This window comes from Nicotiana attenuata, unplaced genomic scaffold (assembly GCF_001879085.1).
Source record: "Nicotiana attenuata strain UT unplaced genomic scaffold, NIATTr2, whole genome shotgun sequence".
NCBI classification, from domain to species: Eukaryota; Viridiplantae; Streptophyta; class Magnoliopsida; order Solanales; family Solanaceae; genus Nicotiana; species Nicotiana attenuata.
Window position 1 is genome coordinate 58063 of NW_017672372.1, and position 21719 is coordinate 79781.

Below are 21719 nucleotides of genomic sequence, written 5' to 3' on the forward strand. Positions count from 1 at the left end.
CACTTTCCGTCAGCTGAATTGGTGAGCCCCTTTTCTCTCGGGGCCCTGCGCGACTCATGCCGCTTTTATTCCGGAGTCTTGTTTTGGCATTTGTGTAAGATATAGTCGGAGCCTTGTTACCAGCACGTATTGTATCATCCTTTCGTGTCCTTAGAGGCTCCGTAGACACAATGTGGGTGGTGTACAGATGTATTTTGGGTAAGTAATGGTACGGTTCGGAATCGTGATCCACGTTGGTAAATGTTGTAAGTATTTGGTATCATATGTTGGTAATGATAAAAAGTAGAAATGAATTCAAGATGTAAGTTTATGCTTAAGCTATAAATGGCTATTTCACCGGAATAATGTATATTGAAATCACGGGGTAACGCGTGTGATAGGAAAGACAATTCCAGGTCCGCTTGACTGGGGTCCTCCGGTTGAGCGTCGGTCGCGTCTCTCGGTTTTGGGGCGTGACAAAAGTACTAACATGGATGATTATAACTTTAAAATACCAACGTACGTCATCCCATATTAACTTGAAGCACTCCTATTCAATCACAATTGATATATTGGAAAGAGGAATTAATATGGCTTGAGCTTTGTTTGTGCTTTCAGCTCTCCCTTTAAGAGACTCAAATTCAGTTTATTGAAAATTTGAAGTAAATTACTACCTTGTTTCAAAAAATTCTTCATAACCGTGGTGTTCGGGCTTGCCGCAGGACTAATTCCACGAGGTACCTGCTGTCTTTCCGCAACACAATTACCAAGTCTTTCCACCAAGGCATAGATAGATGAGAAGAAATAATCTAGAGTTTTGCCCTCTATTTTTGAAGTTAATATTGGAAAATTTATGGACAATTCTAACATTAAGGATAGACCCAAAACCAAAAGATATTGAAGGAGTAGAATTGCTTCATTTTTGAAATCTGGATATGCAGGGTAAGTTTAGTTGCATCATCTATGTATCAATGCAATCAAAGAAGACAGACAGAATAGTTTAATTGACAGAACTATTTCAACTTATATTCTTTTCTTTGTCCAGCTACAAGTTGTAACCAAAACTTGATATCTCTACATTTGATGCACTAAAAGCATGATAATCACTACATTTGGAATACTCCTATCTATGAGGTTATATCTATTTTATTCCATGACCCTGTTTACAACTTGCCCCTAAATTGGGCTTCTCTTCAGTCAATACACACTCTACAATAGAAGCAAGTCTTGAAACAGCCATGAGACGGGTTCTTGCCTTGCCTCCTGTGTGTCTGGTAATTTTTTGTATCTCCTCGATACTGTATTTTATCGGACAAGCATTTATATTTGACACATCTTAGTCTTGTGGAGAGCGTATACATATAGTACATCTCCTATCAGCAACCCCTGGATCACTGTACCTGGATGGTTGAGGTGTTATAAGTTTGAGTTGCTTCGCGCTTCATAAATAGGGCATAGAGTAGCTCATTCCATGTATCTGGGACTCCCGGCAGGCACCAGTGGCTGCAATCTTGCCTATTGATAGGCGCGGGGCCTACCTCAGGACCCAAATAGTACATAGATGAATGTCCATCTTTTCTTCTGGAGGTCAGATGTGTTACGTTTAGAACATGTAATGCTCCTAGATTTGACGTGTTTGAGCGAGTCGACATTACATCACGAAATATACTGTATCGAGCCCACGTGTGGGGTGGCACCAATGAAGAGCCTAAATCTGGAAGTGCCTCCAGGTGACAGCTTCCCCCGGTTCTCCAATCTCCACCTCTGCAAATCACGCAATATATAGCTTTGTCAATAACCACAGGCTATCACCAAAACAAACGGAAATGATCATATCAAGGTTAACAACTAGGTGAGGGAGCAGAAGTTTTTTTTTCCCTACAGAACCCCCTGTCTAAAAACAGGTGCCCACATACAAGAAAAATGAAGGGGGAAAAGGAACTAAAAAAAAAAAAGACAACCACTCAGGAAACAACATAAAAGAAGACTATCTGTTGAAAGGTCAGCGTATTGGGCTTATGAACAGAAACAGGGTTCATGCCCTTTGGAGCACTAAAGAAAGCTCTAGAGGGCACAAAAATTTGGTATTTCTGCTTACGCTTTATGCTTTGAAGTATAGAACAATCTGTCAGAAAGTGCTCTGACCAATAGCCAACTCCAGTGCCAAGTCACTCGACCATAGATGTTACATGTATGTACCAAGTCCATTCTATTGAGGGCATATTCGTGTCTTATGATCCTCAAGTAGCACAAACTCCGTGTTTGTCAACATGAGGGTATAGTAAAGCTTAAGATCACTAACCAGGTCATGTCATGACTGCAAGATGAGTAGACGTGCAAAGTGTTCAACAATTATAGTTCCAAAGAACAAATTAGCAAGGACAGAGAAGCTTGGAACCAACCTGAAATGTACCGGGGCATATGTCCGAAAGAAGACCTGGGTTTTATTGGAGTTTACTTCACGATTTACCCAGTCTAACACCGTTTGCAAAGACCTCTCATAGGCAGTATCCACTCTCATATCCATCTTCACCTCTGACCCCTCTTGGAAGTAACAACCCCTGAAAACATTTTCATATTGCAGTTTAACACATAAGATAGCACAGTATCACAAACAATGAAGACGGTGTCCACATCAAAGACACTGCTTAGTTTCAGAATGGCTCTATACTAACAACAACATTAACTGTTCATCTTGAAAAGCGTGAGGGGATCGAAGGGAAAACAAGAATTCGATTTTTTTCTTCTATTTTCTTTTCATTGATAAGTTAAAAAACAAGAGTTGTTTTAAGTGGGGAAAGGTACCCTCTTATGGTCTTCTCATAGTTCCACCAATGTCCAGTATTGAAAACAATGACATCTGCATCCCTCCATTTTAAAGAACTCCAATCCATTTTATCTAACTTTAGAGTTGTTCTTATATTGGCAGGGGATCCGGCAGGAGGTCGGCTCTGCAGCACAAGAAACGGAGCCCTATAGTATTCCACGGTGCAATTGTAATCTGCAAACTTGAAGACCAAAAACCCTTTGTGTTTCGTGATAGGACTGCCATTTACTTCATAGATTGTGTCCTTGTTGGCTATAGCTGAAGAAAGGATACAAAGCAAAGACTCCCACTGGTTTCTCCCAATTGAGTCTCCAACAAACACTATACGTTTATTCCGCAGTTTCTCTAGCATGGTCCTGGGATTAAATCTGTTTCATGGATTGAAAAAGTAAAATCTCTAATTTCCTTGGTTGAATTGTGACTTTTAAGACCAAGTGATAATCTCTATGCATAAAATAATAGAAATTTCAGGATCACATCTCGAAAGGCGTGCCAGAAATAAATCAAGAAATGTACTTGTCCAAGAAAACAATAAAATAGTTAAATAGAGCATTCAAACTTATCAAAAGCAGAAGTTAAATGCAGCATTCAAAAGTTTCCAGCAAATTAAGCAAATGAAAAGGACAAAGTGTTTAGCAGTTGTCTCACATACTAACAGCCAATTCATTATCTCTTACATTTCTCTTAATTCCAGTAATCCAAGTTGAAACTAGAACTCCAAAACTAGAACAGATTTGATAAATCATATTAATACCCTAAATTAACAGAGATTTAGAACAGAGGATACCTAACAAAATAAATTCTTGAACCAAACACTTCACAACTTCATAATTTAATCCAATATTTTTAAGTGTTGTTAATATACATGCACCAAAAGGGGGGGGGGGGGGGGTATATAGAGATTGATCACTAACTTGATACCAACATTTTTGGTTGATCAAGTTTAACACTACCCCTTTATTAAGAAAAACAATATGCTGAATAGACTATTAATAATTCATTCTAGAGCAATTACAAGAGTTGAATAATGCTGTCCAGAAATCACAATCATGTCACTTTCACATAACGTTATATTATTAAGTCTTGTGGATTATGTCATTATAAATGCTAAAAAAATACACAGACTAAGATAAAAGAAAAGACAAATTTCATCAAAAACATGTGTCACCAGAAAGCAACCCAAATTCACATGTCCAAGGCTAGTTTTTTTCCAAAATATTGCAAATAAAAAACAAACTCAGAATACAAACACTATTTCACAAACAGAATTCAAGATACAATAACTTTCACAAAATTAGGGTAAATAAAAAATGCAAACTTTGGATAAAAAACCTGGGCAAATTGCAATGTTTAGGCTGCCATCTCCATTTTGTATAGAACAAATCAGGCCTTCCATTTTCAGTACACCTGAAACCTTCATCTAAGAATTTACAATCTCTAGATTTATACAAAGGATAACTGTCATCCCAAACCCAATCACCATCAAACACATTACAAACACTACCATTTTCACTCAAAAAATCAACTCTTTTACTCTCAGCAATATTATTATTATTAGGCCTATTAAACCTCAACCATAAAAACCTCTGAGATTCTGCAGAAAATTTCAAGACTTTAGCCACACTTCTGTAATCCAACAAGGCAAAGCACAAAACAAGACATATAACTAAGAAGAATCCAAGAATGCTTAAAGAGGGCTCAAAAAGCCTGAATCTCTTCATTTTCTTAACAACAATCAAGAAAGTAACTTTTTCATACTCTTTCTGAGATGGGGTTTCAGCCATTGTTGTGAATTTCTTGATAAAAATACAAACTTTATAATTAAAAAAATTAGAAAAGCAAAGAAGAGTTTTGGGGTTCAAGCAAGAATGAAGGGGAAATAATCATAACAAGTTGGTTCGAATCATTGTTCTTTACTTGCTAAAAGAGTAAGGCAAGAATTATTAACTTTGGTTTTTTTTTTTTTTTTTGAGTAAAGATTAGTTAGAAAAGAGATGGGTGTGGAGAAAGCAAGGTATTAAACATGGAAGAATGAAAATGGAGAAAAGGGGAAAAGAGTTGGGTGAAAGGGGAAGTGATGAGTGTAGTTTGTATTTGTAAGGGGTGGCACTAGTAATGAAGGGTTAAATTTCAAATCTAGTAAGGATCTTAAAATAATACTACTGCATTTATGGTATGGAATTTTTTAACTTATTCCAAATTTTACCTGTTAACTGTTTTAAAAAATTCAGAAACTGGCAAATTCTGTCCAAACACATTCTTGAAGAAATAAATGCAAAGAGAAAAGGAAAAAATTTCCTACATTTTAGCCGGTAAAAAAGTTTACTTGTGTTTAAACATAATCAATGAATAAAAAATATTTTTTCCATGCATATAAATAGTGTACTATTTTTTTTAAATTTTTTACTACCAAAGTTAAATTATTTGGTGTAAACATCTGATATGTATAATTTTTACCTTAATTCCGATAAAAGATTTTTTCTATTTTAAAAATTTGGGAGTACAGTCAGACCTCTGTATAACAGTATTCTTATATAACTACACTTCTCTATAAAAGCCAAGCCTTTTTGAAATCAATTTTTATATTATGTTATAGTATATGTTATCTATAACAACACTTCGCTATAACAACCAAAAATATTCGGAACAAACGAAACTGTTATAGAGAGGTTTGACGTAGTTTTTAAGGGAAAGAACATGAGTTTTGCAAAGTATTGTTACACAAAGACGGACTTGTATATATATATATATATATATATATATATATATATATATATAAAAGTTACCTTTCTATTAGAAAGAATTAAATCTAGATTTAGACAATCTTTGTGATCTCAAATATTTGGTAGACTTTATTATTAGTAAAGAATGTAGTATTGCGTCAAAAGTATAAGTCTTACGGTTATAGGTATTTAACTCAATCTCGCCAATATAGGAAAATGAGGATTAAATCTCTTCATTCCTTTCTTGTATAGAATAAACCAAGTGAATATCTTTAAATGTTTCGCTATGCTCTTTTTTCTTTTGTAATTTAGGAAATTTTATCTCTTGTTTGAACAAAATAATATATTTAGAGTTCATTTTTACGATATTATCATAAATGCTACAAGATTCGAATTCATAACACTGTAATACTAAACTAGTCTGACATAAATTAAATAATATATTTGGAGTATTTGCTTTATTTTCAAGATACTAAGGCAAGATAGGGTGAGGACAAGATGGCTATAGGTCCACCCTTCTTCAATTCAACCTTTTGTCAAATAAAGGTCAATGGAGTAGGAAATATTGCACGAACCCCACTTAATAATGAACCATATTTGGATCATTTTTTAATTTAATACGAGAAAAAAGAAAAAGAAAAAGAAAATCCCATTAGAAAAGAGAAAGAAAATGGACAAAATTGTCGTTAGTAGTTGTGGGAGTGAAAATGAAAGAAAAGACATTAATAGCATATATGTAGAGAAAAAGGGAGTTTTATATCAGTCCCACGAGTGGGGGAAGTTAACTAGGTGTCTGCCCACGATAAATTATTTAATATCCTAATTAATTTTCCTATAAGCAAACGCACATTTAAAATTTTAATTAGTTTGTGAACGTGTACTACCATTCTACCTATTATTTTGGCTCGAAATTTGTAATGAATATAGAATTATGAGGGAAAAAGAAATACGAAATTTATAGTTCAATATTTAAATGTAAGTTAATTTGCCCATTCAGATATTAGGCCTCCCCAACTTTTTAATTCAAAATGTTCTAAAAAATTAGAAGCTGCTAAAAGACAAAGTTCTTGACAACTAGGATAAAGAATAGACAACTGGTGCTTGCTTTATTTAGTAGTTTAGATATTAGAAGCCATATACACCAAAGATATTATTGATTTGATAAGTGATAACACCATTGATCCGGATAATTGAGAAAATCTAAAAAAGAACTAAGGAGATAAATATGAAGGAAAATTGATAGGTCCAAATAAATTAAAAGAGTTTATTGTCCTCTCGAACTCCACTTCATCAACTTACTCTTTTCTAGAACCAAAAAAATAGAAGAATATTTTTTTTCAAAGTTTCATTCCACTATTCCTTTTTCTAATTGATTAATAGCATGTTGACGAGATTTTTAAAATCACCTTATTTTGTAAAATATTTTTAAAAAAAAAGTATTTCTCAAAAAAAAATCATTTCTGTAATAAAACAATAAAAAAGAATATTGCAAAGAAAGAGAGAGAATTCTTATTGCATTGAGATTAATTACAATGGAATAGGACCCCTTTATTTATAGGGAAAGAGTAACTTAGCCACCAAGTAAAATATCTAAAATTTCTCTAAAATATAGACATTCATCTTAAATAAAACTCTATTTATAACACTCCCCCTTGAATGTCTATTCAACAGATAATGTGCCTCGTTAAAACCTTAACCAAAATACAACCCAGTGGGAAAATAATTCTAGTAAAGGAAAAAGAGTACACATATCTAATAATACGCCTTTTGGTTGCCTCGTTAAAAACCTTGCAAGAAAACCAGTAGGACAAAACTGTGATGACCCAAAAGGTCATCTCTTGTTTTAGAAGTCAAATCCGTGTTCCGAGGCCTTAAGAACCTCCTTTGGTTTCACTTCGATTTGCGTGTGTAGTCCGGGCGTATATCCGGAAAGCCCTTGTGTGAAAATTTGAGAAAAAAGCTAAGTTTTGCCTTTAAAATGGAATTAAGTTGACTTCGATCAATATTTTGCGTAAACGGACCCGGATCCGTATTCCGACGGTCCCGTAGGGTCCGTAGTAAAATATGGGACTTGGGCGTGTACCCGGAATTGAATTCCGAGGTCCTAGCCCGAGAAAATTTTTTTTAAAGAAAATTATTTGCTGGAAAATATAAAGACTTTTGAAAATGAAATAGTGTGTAATCCTGGTGGTATCGGGCCCGTATTTTGGTTTCGGAGCCCAGTACAGGTTTAAAATAATATTTAAGTCGAACCTGTGAAATTTGGTAAGAATAGGAGTTAATTTGATATAAATCGGACCCATGGTTGAGAAAATGGAAATTTCAATGTTCTTGAGAATTTTTTGAAGTTTGGTGCTAAATTCGTAGTTGTTGATGTTATTTTGATGATTTGATTGCACGAGCAAGTACGGATGATATTTTTAGACTTGCGTGCATGTTTGGTTTGGAGCCCCAAGGGCTCGGGTGAGTTTTGGATAGGTCACGGAGTGAATTTGGACTTAGAGAAATAGCTGTTGCAGGTTCAGTTGTGTTGAAGGCTCTGATCTCGCAATTGCAAGGTCAGGCTTTGCAATTGCGAGCCCAACAGGCTCGGCAATTGCGAGGGTTTGATCGCATTTGCGAAGAAAGCCCATGCATGCCTTGTTCGCATTTGCGAACCCCCCTTCGCAATTGCGAAGCCGTCAGGGAGGGCCAGTCATCGCAATTGCGACCAAATGCTCGCAATTGCGAAAGGAGCAGACATGCAGCAGGTTCGCAATTGCGAAGCCTATCTCGCATTTGCGAGCTTCGCAATTCGAAGCTCTTGTCGCAATTGCGATATCTGCACCTGAACAAAACATCATTTGGACGGGATCTCAACTTCATTCTTCAAAATTTCGAACCCTAAGTATCCCTAGGCGATTTTTCAAAGGTTCAAACTTCTCCAAATCATAAGTAAGTAATTTCTAACTCATCTTCTTCAATCTAATTCATCTTTTTACATAATTTTACTTCAAAATCTAGGGTTTTAATGGGAAATTGGGTGTTTTTGGGTAGAAAGTTAGGATTTTCGAATTTTGGGGATTTGGACCTCAAATTGAGGTCCGATTTCAAAACTAATTGCATATTTGAGTTCGTGAGTGATTGGATTTTGGTTCGAACTTCGGGCTTTGACCAAGCGGGCCCGGGGTTGGTTTTTGACTTTTTGGGAAAAATATTGGGAAACCTATTTTCATGCATTAGAATTGGTTTATTTAGCATTTATTGATGTTATTAAGTAAATTATGACTAGATACAAGCGGATTGAAAGTGAAACCGAGAGGTAAAGCGTTAATTGAGGCTTGATTTTGTCCGTAAAATTGAGGTAAGTGTTTGGTCTAACCTTAGCTTGAGGGAATAGGAGTTGTGGTCTTAATTGCTACGTGCTAGTGTTGAGTACGACGTATAGGCATGGTGACGAGTATCTATACGTTGGTGTCAAGTATGCCCGTGAGTCTTATACCTTGATTGTTGTGACTCTATTGTGTATTGTCCATGCTTAGGTTGATGATTATAAATGTTGAACATGATTCATGATAAATCCTTGGTAATTGACCATTGTTGAGTATTGGCTCAAGTTGGGAATTGTTTTGTGAAGTAAATGTTGGAACGAAATTGGTTATAGCTGATTCCCTTGCCAGGATGTTATTGTTTATATTGTTGATTCCCTTGACGGGACGTATTATTTCTAATGTTTGAGTGAGGAAGAGTGTAAAGCACAAAGGGTGATGCCGTGCATGATATTATGAGTGAGTGTTAAAGCACAAAGGGTGATGTCGTGCCGATATTGTGAGTGTTAATGCACGAAGGGTGATGACGTGCCATGGTTATGAGAGTTAAAGCACGAAGGGTGATACCGTGCCAATATTGTGAGAGTTAATGCACGAAGGGCGATACCGTGACGATTCTGTTGATTCTTATGGTGAGGACGAGAGTAAAAGCACGAAGGGTGATGCCGTGCACGTATTACTGTTTTCCTTATTCCTATTGATATCATTATGGTGTTCTTTATGTTTCTCTACTGAATTTCTGTTAAGTATTTGATATTCCCCGCAGCATGCTTCCCTTCCCATCTTTATTTGTTATTTCCTGTTTCTATTATCTGTTTGTATATCATTTAACTGCACGTGTTTATATGGTTGTCGTGTCCTAGCCTCGTCACTACTTCGCCGAGGTTAGGCTCGACACTTACCAGTACATGGGATCGGTTGTACTGATACTACACTCTGCACTTCCTATGCAGATTACGGTGCTGGACCTCGTGAGTAGATCGTGGGTTGCTGCCTTCAGTCCATAGGAGACCCGAGGTAGATCTTTCGGCGTTCGCAGACTCCGGAGTCCCCTTCCTTATGTTTTTGATATACGGCCTCTTTTCATTTCGAGAGCAGCTGTACTTTTCTTTCTAGACTAGTGTTTGTAGACATTCGTAGATGTTCGTGAAATTGTGATACTAGATTCTTGGGTAGACATGTACTGGAGTATTGATTTTGTTAAACACTTCCATGCTTTATATCTGCTTAGTTTTAGTTACTGTTTATATCTGTTTGGGTTGATTGCTAATGTGTTAAAAATCATAGTAGTTGGCTTGCCTAGCTTTCACGTAGGCGCCATCACGACTCCCGAGGGTGGAAAATTCGGGTCGTGACAAAAATCTTGTAAGGAAAAAAGAGTACAATGCATATTAACTCCCCCTGATGAGAGCATCAATTCACATTCTCAAGCCTTCGCATCCCAATCTTGTACACTAGCTTCTTGAAGGTTGACGTCGGTAGAGATTTGGTAAACAAATCAGCTTTATTATCACTTGAATGAATATGTTGCACCTTGAAATAATAATTCTTGTATATATGTAATATCTTCATATAATGTCGTGGAATAGCCTTTTCAATATCTCCATAGAGGTATTCTCGCTATCACATTATCATGCTTATAGTTATACCAAGATACATATATGCACAAACTACACTTGGGATGTGGTACTTCAGGACAAGAATTGTATATGCTTTAAGCAATTTAAATCCTTCGGGGATTGTTAAATAAGCCATTTAAATAGACTTTAGATGCATATCAACTTTTCATGTCATGCTAGACAGTAGACATATAAGATAAATAAAAGTGATTGCACACACCATTGACTTTATACTTTCGAGTGTTTGTACTGCAGGTCCGAAATAACATGTCTTTCATATGAAACCAATTCTACTTGAATTGTTTCTCTTCCATTTGGCTAATATTTTTGTGTCTGTATTCGACAGACTTAAGATCCTCATCTATACTTAGCGCTATGATAGATGTCGTCGACGAACATTTTATATCGGTTCCAATATTTTTTCATAAAGACATGACATAGAGATCTCTTCATTCATATTTTCAGGTACCTGAATCTCTCTTGAGATTTTATGAAGTATTATGCCATGTGATCTTCTAGATCACTTGCCTCTTTTATTGTGATCATTTTGATCATTTGCTCATCTTCTTTATCAAAAAGTTTATTTGAAACTGATTTGTCTATACGCTTTATGTGTACCATAGACTTTGTCCTCCTAGGACTTAATAGGAGCATTTGCAATGAGAATATAGTTACTTTCTTTAGGTCAGCAAATGCGTCTAGCATGCTTTGCAATATATTGCAAATGAATATCTTTTTATGAACTTCAAGTTCATAGTATCTTATTCGAGGATCTAAATGTACAAATGATAATTTATTCCACGTAACTTTTTCTCAACTGTTTATCTTGTCTCCCCCTCATGTTAAAAACACTAGCTTTCTTCCTCAATTTTGGGACCCATCTTTGTGCATTATGGTGTTAATAAAAATATACACCTCACATCAATAATAATAAGATGAAATATTTGGTTACTGACCCTGAACCACTTGTAAGAGGAGAATGTAATATACTTTCGAATATAACGTATATCAAACTGATATAGACAACTTTGTTCTCATAAGCAATAGTTTAACTATTAAGTGAAGGCACTCAATAAATTATTTTGCTAAACCAACTGTGATGTAAACTAACTTATCAAGATGAATATCTTGAATAAAAAATCTGGAATATGCTCTAAATTAAATTATTGAGCAAGTTATCTGGCATACACCATGTTGCAGGTTAATAATAATCGCACATGTAACTATCTCATAGATGCATCTTATGTGGTATACATGGCAAGTGAATGGGCCCATATTCACCTTTGATATTTCCAGAATTCATGGGCTTCAATCTCAATTTTAGTTGGTCTATTAGTTAATGAGAACAAACAACGTAAGAGAATTCGTAAAGAACTTTGTAGTTCTTTAATATTTACCCATGTGAATTCTTTTTTATTTTTTCACATCATACTTAAATTAACATGTCTAAACCAATTGTGTCAAGTGAATAAATTATCAACATTGATAAACTTTAGGTTTACACCATGACGTGTGCAATTATAAAAATACTCCAAGTTTATTATGATATGAGTTTTTATATCAATAAACATCCACTTTATTGTGGTATTCTTTTATTTGTGTAGTACAAACTGGAGAATAAAATGGGTAGCTTTTCACATACATATTATCCCGTTACAAGTTGTAGTAATAAAAGATATTAAATCTTTCTTTTATTTATAGTCTCAATGTCACGACCCTAGTTCACCAACCGTGAACATGTCATGACGGCACCTGGTCCCCAAGACCAGGTAAGCCTATTATTGCGGAAATATAATAATCGCGGAAAAATAGAGAAAATCAAATTAAATATCTAAAGAAAACTGTACTGAATGCCGCTCGGCATGTACAACTCGATAACACAAATCTAAGACAATTCCCAAAACCCGAAAACTCACGGGCAACACAGGCTACAGAAGTATATAGTATGGCTCCAAAACTCCAGAATATCTAACAACCGAAAGAGAGAAAACTAAGTACTAAAGATAGAGTAAGAGGGGGACTCGTCGGTCTGCGGACGCAGCAGATCTACCTCGAAGTCTCCTAAATCCTCCTGCCTCACTGATAGTGCGCCTGAGTAGAGGTACCTTGATGATCTGCACATGAAAAACATGCGCAGGAAGGGCACGAGTACAGCACAACGGTACTCAGTAAGTGCCAAGCCTAACCTCGGTTGGGTAGTGATGAGGAAGGTCAGGGCCCTACTGAGGCAAAAATATAACAATAGCAATAATTAACAGTGTGGAAATCTGACAGAAATAATAAATACAGCAGTGTAATAAGCCAAGTCAACGAGGCAATACTAACTACAAGGATAGAGTAAAACACACAGTAACAAAGCTCAATGTCCAAATACCAATGAGGGTCTCCCAGGATACCGTCCTGTAGCCCTTTCCTCAACTGTCCAGTGGATCTCCCGGGATACCGTCCCGTAGTCCAACTCACGTACCAATACCAGAGGATCTCCCGGGATACCGTCCCATAGTCCAATCATCAATGTGCAGGGGGATCTACCGGGATACCATCCCGTAGTCCCAAAGTAAAAGTGCAGGGGGATCTCCCGGGAATCGAACCCGTAGTCCCAAGTAAACAAATAAGGGGGAGCTACCGGAATCCCACATCCGTAGTCCCAATGTAAATGCGCAATCACAGCCAGAAACAAACCAAGGAATAAGGTACGAAAGACGAACACAGATAGAACTAGCCTAGCATGCTTCACATAGTGCAGTCAAAATAATTTAAGCAAGTAGGCAGTCAAATCAGCTAAACATGCTTTTCCTAATCTAGCATAAGTCATAACTCCAAGTAGAACAAAGCAAATAAGGATAAGAACTAAGTTTCCATAGCTTAAGTAAAAAAACGGGATTTCATCAATCGGCTCAAGTACGCGCTCGTCACCTCGCGCACAAGGCACTCAAATATCAAGTAAAATCCTAAGGGGAAAGGTCCCCCACACAAGGTTAGACAAGCCACTTACCTCGAACCGGCTCAATATCACTAGAAACCGTGCCTTTGCCACGAGTATCCGACTCCAAATGGCCCAAATCTATTCAATTCAATTACACATCGTAAATAATATTGCAAACAACCGATTCCACTATTAAATTTAAAGCTAGGGCGCGAAAATAGGTAAAATAACCAAAATGCCCCTCCAGCCAACGTCTCGGAATCGAATAATTTTTACTTTTTCAGGACCCTCGTACTCTCACGAGTCCAACCATATAAAAATCTCCCAAATCGGAGGTCAAATACCCCCTCAAAACCCAATAGTTTGGTCTATGAACTTTCACCCAATTTTCATTCAAAATCCGAAATTTAAAGATGGAATCGTGGCTAGATTAGTGGGTATTAAGCATAAAAGAGTAGAGAATCGTTACCCAATCGTTGCTCTTGAAAACCCCTCGAAATTTCTCCCAAATCCGAGCTCTCTAGCTTGAGTTTTGGTTAAAAATGGCAAAAACCCTCGTTTTTGAATATTAAGTACTGTTCAGGCTTTTAATGAATCGCGAACGCGGAGTATGTCTCGCGTTCGCGAAGAAGAAAAATGAAGGCTGCTCAATTTATGTTCGCGAACGCGGAAGCAGGCCTGCGAACACGGAAGAGAAAAATACGATGGCTCAGAATTTCCCTTCGCGAACGCGTGGCACTGTACGCGAACGCGAAGGGTGGCTTTGCAAAGGTACGCGAACGCGAAGAGGCGTACGCGAACGCGAAGAGGAAAGATTAGGCATAGTCTTCAGCTCCAAATTACACTATGCGAACGAGAGGCAATAATGCAAACGCGAAGAGGAAGAGGACCAAAGCTACGCGAACGCGAGGAAGGTACCGCGAATGCGAAGAAGGATTTGGGACCTGCACAGCTGAAGGATTTTCTGCAACATTTCCAAACTTCAAAATGCTCCGTTGAGCATGCGAAACACACCCGAGGCCCCCGGGACCTCAACCAAACCTACAGACATATCCCATATCATCATTCAAACTTGTTCCAATCCTTAAACCACCTAAAACAACGCCGAAAACACGAATTAATCAAAGATTCAAGCCTAAGAACTTCAAATTCTAACAAAACACACTTTCGATCAAAAACCTAACCAAACCTCGCCCGAATGACCTGAAATTTTGCACACACGTCCCAAATGACATGACGGAGCTATTGCAACTTCCGGAATTCAAATCCGACCCTTGGATCAAAAACTCACTATCGGATCGGAAACTTTAAAAATTTCAAACTTCGGCATTTCAAGCCTAAATGAGCTACGAACCTCCAAAATACATTCCGAACACGCTCCCAACCCCGAAATCACCTAACGGAGCTAACGGGACCATCGTATTTCCATTCCGAGGTCGCCTTCACACTGTTCCGACTACGGACCACTTTTCCACACTTTAGCTCTCTTTTAGGGACTAAGTGTCCCAAAACTCTCCGAAACTCAACACCGAACGTCTCGGCAAACAAAAATAGTAGAAATGAACTTAGGGGAAGCAGTTAATAGGGGATCGGGGCGTTAATTCTTAAGACGACCGTCCGGGTCGTCACATCCTCCTACACTTAAGCATTCGTTCGTCCTCGAACGAGTATACAGAACATACCCGAAGTAGCGAAAAGATGAGGGTACTGGCTGCGCATATCCCGCTCGGTCTCCCAAGTCGCCTCTTCGGCCGGCTGACCCCGCCACTGAACCTTCATTGAAGCAATGTCCTTTGACGTCAACTTTCTGATCTGTCTGTCCAATATAGCCACTGGCTCCTCAACATAGGATAGATCCTTGTCCAGCTGGACTGAACTAAAATCCAACACGGGAGACGAATCACCGTGATACCTCCGGAGAATCGAAACATGAAATACCGGATGAACCCCGGCCAAACTGGAAGGTAAGGCAAGCTCATAGGCAACCTACCCAACTCGCCTCAAGATCTCAAAAGGGCCAATAAACCTCGGACTCAACTTTACTTTCTTCCCAAACCTCATGACGCCTTTCATAGGCGAAACCTGAAGCAGAACCCGCTCACCAACCATATATGAAACATCACGAACCTTCCTGTCCGCGTAACTCTTCTGTCTGTACTGGGCTGTACGGAGTCTATCCTGAATCATCTTAACCTTCTCCAACGTATCCTGAACCAACTCTGTGCCCAATAGCCTCGCCTCACCCGGCTCAACCAACCCACCGGAAATCTACACCTCCTACCATATAAAGCCTCATACGGCGCCATCTGAATGCTGGACTGATAGTTGTTGTTGTAGGCAAACTCCGCCAATGGCAAGAGATGATCCCAAGACCCTCCAAACTCAATCACACACGCATGGAGCATATCCTCAAGAATCTGAATAGTGCGCTCGGACTGTCCGTCCGTCTGGGGTGAAATGCTGTGCTCAAATCCACCCGAGTACCTAACTCCTTATGCACGACTCTCCAGAACCGCAATGTAAACTGAGTACCTCTGTACGAAATGATAGAAACTGGAATACCATGCAGACGGACGATCTCCTGGATATAAATCTCCGCCAACCGCTCCGATGAATAAGTGGTACACACAGGAATAAAATGAGCGGACTTGGTCAGCCGATCCACAATAACCCAAATGGAATCAAACTTCTTCAAGGTCCGTGGGAGTCCAGATACAAGGTCCCTGGTGATGCGCTCCCATTTCCACTCCGGAATCTCTATCTGCTGAAGCAACCCACCCGGTCGCTGGTACTCATACTTCACCTGCTGGCAGTTTATGCATCTAGACAAATACCCAACTATATTTTTCTTCATCCGCCTCCACAAATAGTGCTGCCTCAAGTCCTGGTACACCTTCGCGGCACCCGGATGGATGGAATACCGCGAGCTGTGGGCCTCTGCTAAAATCAACTCTCGAAGCTCATCAACCAAACCTACAGACATATCCCATATCATCATTCAAACTTGTTCCAATCCTTAAATCACCTAAAACAATGCCGGAAACACGAATTAATCAAAGATTCAAGCCTAAGAACTTCAAATTCTAACAAAATACACTTTCGATCAAAAACCTAACCAAACCTCGCCCGAATGACCTGAAATTTTGCACACACATCCCAAATGACATGACGGAGCTACTGCAACTTCCGGAATTCAAATCCGACCCTCGGATCAAAAACTCACTATCGGACCGAAAACTTCAAAAATTTCAAACTTCGGCATTTCAAGCCTAAATGAGCTACGAACATCCAAAATACATTCCGAACACGCTCCCAACCCCGAAATCACCTAACGGAGCTAACGGGACCATCGTATTTCCATTCCGAGGTCGCCTTCACACTGTTCCGACTTCGGACCACTTTTCCACACTTAAGCTCTCATTTAGGGACTAAGTGTCCCAAAACTCTCCGAAACCCAACACCAAACGTCCCGGCAAACCAAAATAGCAGAAATGAACTTAGGGGAAGCAGTTAATAGGGGATCGGGGCGTTAATTCTTAAGACGATCGGCCGGGTCGTCACACTCAATTTAACCAACCGTTTTCGCGAATACTTTAGAAACTCAATTAAGTTTCTTTCAGACTTACTACAACACAATGTCTTATTGATAATCGATTTTATTCCTCCAAAAAATAGTAATAATTGGCTCTTCCAGAGCTCTCAATTAATTTGCTACTATCACATATTCATCAACATCCATACGGCGAATATCTCTTTCAAGGAGAAAGTTATACCATTATAGTCATGGTCAAAATCATTATAGGCAAGATATGTTGCTTCTATTACTTTTGCCATGTAATAATCGCATTGCCATAATATTTTGGCTAATCAGAATTCCATGAAATTATTTTCTATTTCATCTCAAACCTCTTTCTAGAGGTGAGTGTGGCATATTCACTACCACTAGCACGTTCATATTCTTCTGAGAATGAATATGTATTCATAAATCACATGTTATCACATACACATTATGAATGAACCATAAGCATCTGTATGTGCTTTACAAAATTTCATGTCAAATCTATGACAAACATTACTTTCACAGAGTGAAGGATTATTTTGAGAACTCTTATTGTTCTCATTACTACAATGATGACGATTATAATTCGTCTATTGCCATGTCCACATTCGTTGATACCTTCACGGTAATAATTTTATCTTCTTTCAGACTTATCACATATTGCTAACACATTCTCTTAAGGGAATGAGAATGAAGCAAATTCAATGGGACGAGTTTTCACTTTTTGTGCTCACAATCATACATGAATTTGATCATGGCAAGACAAAAAAATTTTACCACTTCGGGTGGTTATAATTTCTTACAAACTCTATTAGAGTTATAATCAAGATTTATTGTATTTGCTTGTATTTAAAATCAAATTATAGAATTTCAAGAATTTGAAAGAGAAAAATTAAGTAAAATACTTACCTTAAATCTAGATTTTAATCACGAAGGAAGTTCATGGAACAATTGACAATCATTATGCTCAATCCCAAAGCTTCTAATCAATTAGTTAGAGTCTCGTGCTGATAACGTGTAGTAAAACAATAAAGAAGAATATTGCAAAGAAAGAGAGAGAGAGAGAATTCTTATTGCATTGAAATGAATTACAATGGAATAGGACCCCCTCTATTTATACGGAAAGAGCGACTTGGCCATCAAGTAAATTCCTAAAATCTCTCTAAAATATAGACATTTACCTTAAATAAAACTCTATTTATTACACTTTCGAGAAAAAGCTACTTTTTCTGTTTATTCAAGCACTACTTCTGTTTCTACTCAAAAGTGATTTTTTCTTTCTAAAAGTTTGGTGAATCGCCTTAATTTTGAAAAAATATATATTTTTGACAAACAAAAAAAAATTGGCCCAAAAGAAGCTTAGCCAAACAGGCTATAATTGTCAGAGGCGGCTCTTCCCAAAAGCAGGTAAAGCAACTGCTTAGGCCTTACATGTTTGGGGACCCCATTTTTTGATACACCTAATAGGCTATATATAAGTTTAAGAAAAAATCATGTGAAGTGAAAAGGTTTGATTTCATTCTTTAACAAATATAAAGAAGAAGGATTTGCAATTGTTATAATTTCTACCAAAGAAATTACATTTGAAATGATCGAGCCCAAATTTCGTTAGAAGCGTGTGATATATAGGAAAAACAATTTGATGAGAATGTTGAAAATTAAATCTCAAAATCTTTCAAAGAGTCTTTAAGAGTGGATTACTTTTTATACATAGTAGACAAGGCTATTTTTTCACTTCAAAATACATTTGAACAATTCGAAGCATATGAAAATATTTTTGGTTTTCTATTTAGCAGTAAAGCTTAGATCATTAGATGATGGAAATTTGAAAAAAATATTGTCATAATCTTGAATGTTTCTTAAACCATAATAATCAATCCAATATTGATGGTTTAAATTTATTTTCTGAATTAAAAGTGTTAAGAAAAATATAGTACTACAATTAGAAGATAACAATTTAATTGATATACTCTATCAACTATAAAGATTTGATTCTTTTCCAAATGCCTATATTTCTTATAGAATAATGTTAATAACTCATGTTACCATTGTTTTAGGGAAAGAAGTCTTTCAAAAATAAAATTGATAAAATCTTTTCTAAGATCAACAATATCTCATAAGAGGTTAAATAGATTGGCTATATTGTCAATTGAGAAAGACTTATTAGGAGAAATTGATTATAAGAAAATTATTAATAGCTTTGCATCTAAAAAAACTAAGAAAATAAACTTTAAATAAAAAATAATAATTTTTTCTAAAATAAGAAAGGCCCCTTATAAAGTTGAGATTTTTACATTCTTATACACTATATAAAACTATATTACCCTCCCTACCCAAGTTTTATTATAATTATATTTTATATACCCAATTATCATTTATGTACATTTTAAGGGAATTAATGATATTAATTAGTGTTCTAAAATAACTCTACCGTATATTCCCACTCCCCCCACATTTCTCTCTCCACATCCCACCCCCCTCACCCACGTATCTTGCACTCACCCACGATTTCCTCTTCACAAATCTCAAAAATCCTTCATTAACGCCTATTTCATCTCTTCTTCAAAAACCAGACGAAATTTTTACTCTTATTCAAATATCCTACCTCCATTAACGTCTTTGATTAGCTTGATTTTCAATGAAGAAGAAGATATCTTCAAAGAACAACCTACACAAGACAAAGGAGCAGATATTCCTTCATTTGGTTTGGGTGTTTTCTCAGCAAAATTGTTTCGTTTGTTTCCCTATAATTCGAATTTGGGATTTCGAAAAATATTATTTGTTTGAATCGGGTGTTGTTGCAAAGAATTGGGGTTCTCTCTACGTCTCTCTCTATCAGTAATGTAAAGCAAAGGAAAAGAGAGCAGCAATTCCACCATTGACAGCCATTAAAAAGCTTTGAAGCTTTGAATTCGAATTTGGATTTTCAAAAACCATTATTTGTTTGGATTGAGTGTTGTTGCAAACAATTGGGAATATGGTTTGGAGTTTATATCACAATTTTAAGGGTATTTTGGTGAAGATTAGACTTGATTTTGGCTGAATTTCAGATTGAAACTCGAAGAAGAAGAAGAAGAAGAAGAAGACATGATATACATTATATTTTCAAAATTGTAGTAAAATTATAAAAAAATTGTATTATGTTTATATATATATATATATATATATATATATATAACTATTGTATGAAAGTTGAACAATATTGTATATAAATTATATTTAAGTTGTATGATATTGTAGTTGTATATAACTGAGTAGAAATAATGTATGAAAATTATAGATAAGTTGTATAATATGTAATTAGTTGTATGAAATTAATTTTTACTATGTATAAATTAGATACAAAATATACAAAAGACATATTGTATACATTTTGTATAAATTTTGTATTTAAGTTGTATATTATTGTAGTTGTATTTAACTGGGTAGAAATAATGTATGAAAATTGTAGATAAGTTGTATAATATATAATTAGTTGTGTAAAATTTATTTTTACTATGTATAAATTAGATGCAAAATATACAAAAGACATATTGTATAGAATTTGTATAAAATTTGTATTAAGTGGTATGATATTGTAGTTGTATATAACTTGGGAGAAATAATGTATGAAAGTTGTAGATAATTGTAGATAAGTTGTATAATATATAATTAGTTGTATGAAATTTGTCTTTACTACGTATACAAATTAATGTAGATAAGTTGTAAAATTCTGATCAAATATTCTTTTTAATTTTTATCTACAAATCTCAACTTGAAGAATTCTGAGACCGCGCTCTATCCCTTTATTAGCCCTGCACTCCAGCTGTAGAGCGAATGCCTATGGGCGCTCAAAATTAACTATAGTAATTTTCACTCCTAAACTATGCTGCTAGCACCCCCACCCCATCCCCCCAAAACCACATTTAGGGAACAGTAACATCAAAGGGTTTGGACGTACTTAGGAAGAAATCAATAGCCCAGTCTGCTAGCGCCTCCATCATCAATGGCGATTACCAATTTTAGTTGCACAGTTGTGCTAGCAGCATCTCGTTTATTTAATTTGTTATCAAAACTTAATTTTTTTTCTTATGCTTCAGATTTTGGAGAGAAGAGGAGAGAGAGGAGAGAAAAAGAAAAAGGGTATGACTAAATCCCTTGATTGAAGACACAAATAATGGATTGGGAGTCTTTTAAGGTGGATAGTATATATTTTGTAAACAAAACTTGTTTATGCCGGGTAATTAACTAAACATGAACATTTAGGGTAATAAAGTTTCCAATAGTGTATAGGAATGAAAAAATCCCCATAAAATTTGAATTTAGACCACAAAATACGTTGGGCCGCCCCTGCTAATTGTCAATCACATATTGGCAATACAAAGATCATGTCCGTCATCCAATATTATACTCCTACTACCAAATGTTATACCCTTACTACCAATGAATGAATACTGTAATAACACATACTCCCTCCGTCTCATAATATGAGTCGTGATTCTCTTGTGCACGCCCCTTAAGAAAGAATAGTTTTTGACTACTTTACCCTTATTAAATATTTTTCCAATTGATGTGTCATCTCAATCAATGATATTATTCATATTTTTACTAAATGTGAATGCAATTGATTATTAAGGGTAAAAAAGGAAAAATATAATCAATTTTGTCTTGAACTTCTAAAATAACAAATAATTTGAGACAACTATTTTTAGTAACCACGGCACATATTATGAGACGGAGGGAGTAATCAGTTTCAAATCAGTCATTAGCTATTGTTCGAAATGTTTGTAATTAAGTAT

The 21719-nt window shown here is 36.4% G+C and overlaps 1 protein-coding gene across 1 annotated transcript; it reads right to left on the reverse strand.

Annotated features, from left to right (window-relative positions):
• Nucleotides 1–975: 975 nt before the first annotated feature.
• Nucleotides 976–4915, reverse strand: LOC109212961 (protein trichome birefringence-like 10). Its single transcript, XM_019376697.1, has 4 exons — nt 4139–4915; nt 2785–3174; nt 2382–2540; nt 976–1743 (listed from the first exon to the last, which is right to left on the reverse strand). The coding sequence occupies exons 1-4, from the start codon at nt 4588–4590 to the stop codon at nt 1371–1373; spliced, it is 1374 nt and encodes a 457-aa protein (XP_019232242.1). The 5' UTR covers nt 4591–4915; the 3' UTR covers nt 976–1370.
• Between the last annotated feature and the right edge of the window lie 16804 nt (nt 4916–21719).

Coding starts and splice junctions, on each gene's coding strand:
- LOC109212961 (XM_019376697.1), bottom strand. CDS start 4,590: ATGGCTGAAACCCCATCTCAGAAAGAGTATGAAAAAGTTACTTTCTTG. Junction 2,541..2,784: donor TATGAGAAGACCATAAGAGG/GTACCTTTCCCC, acceptor AAATGTTTTCAG/GGGTTGTTACTTCCAAGAGG. Junction 1,744..2,381: donor TATGCCCCGGTACATTTCAG/GTTGGTTCCAAG, acceptor CGTGATTTGCAG/AGGTGGAGATTGGAGAACCG.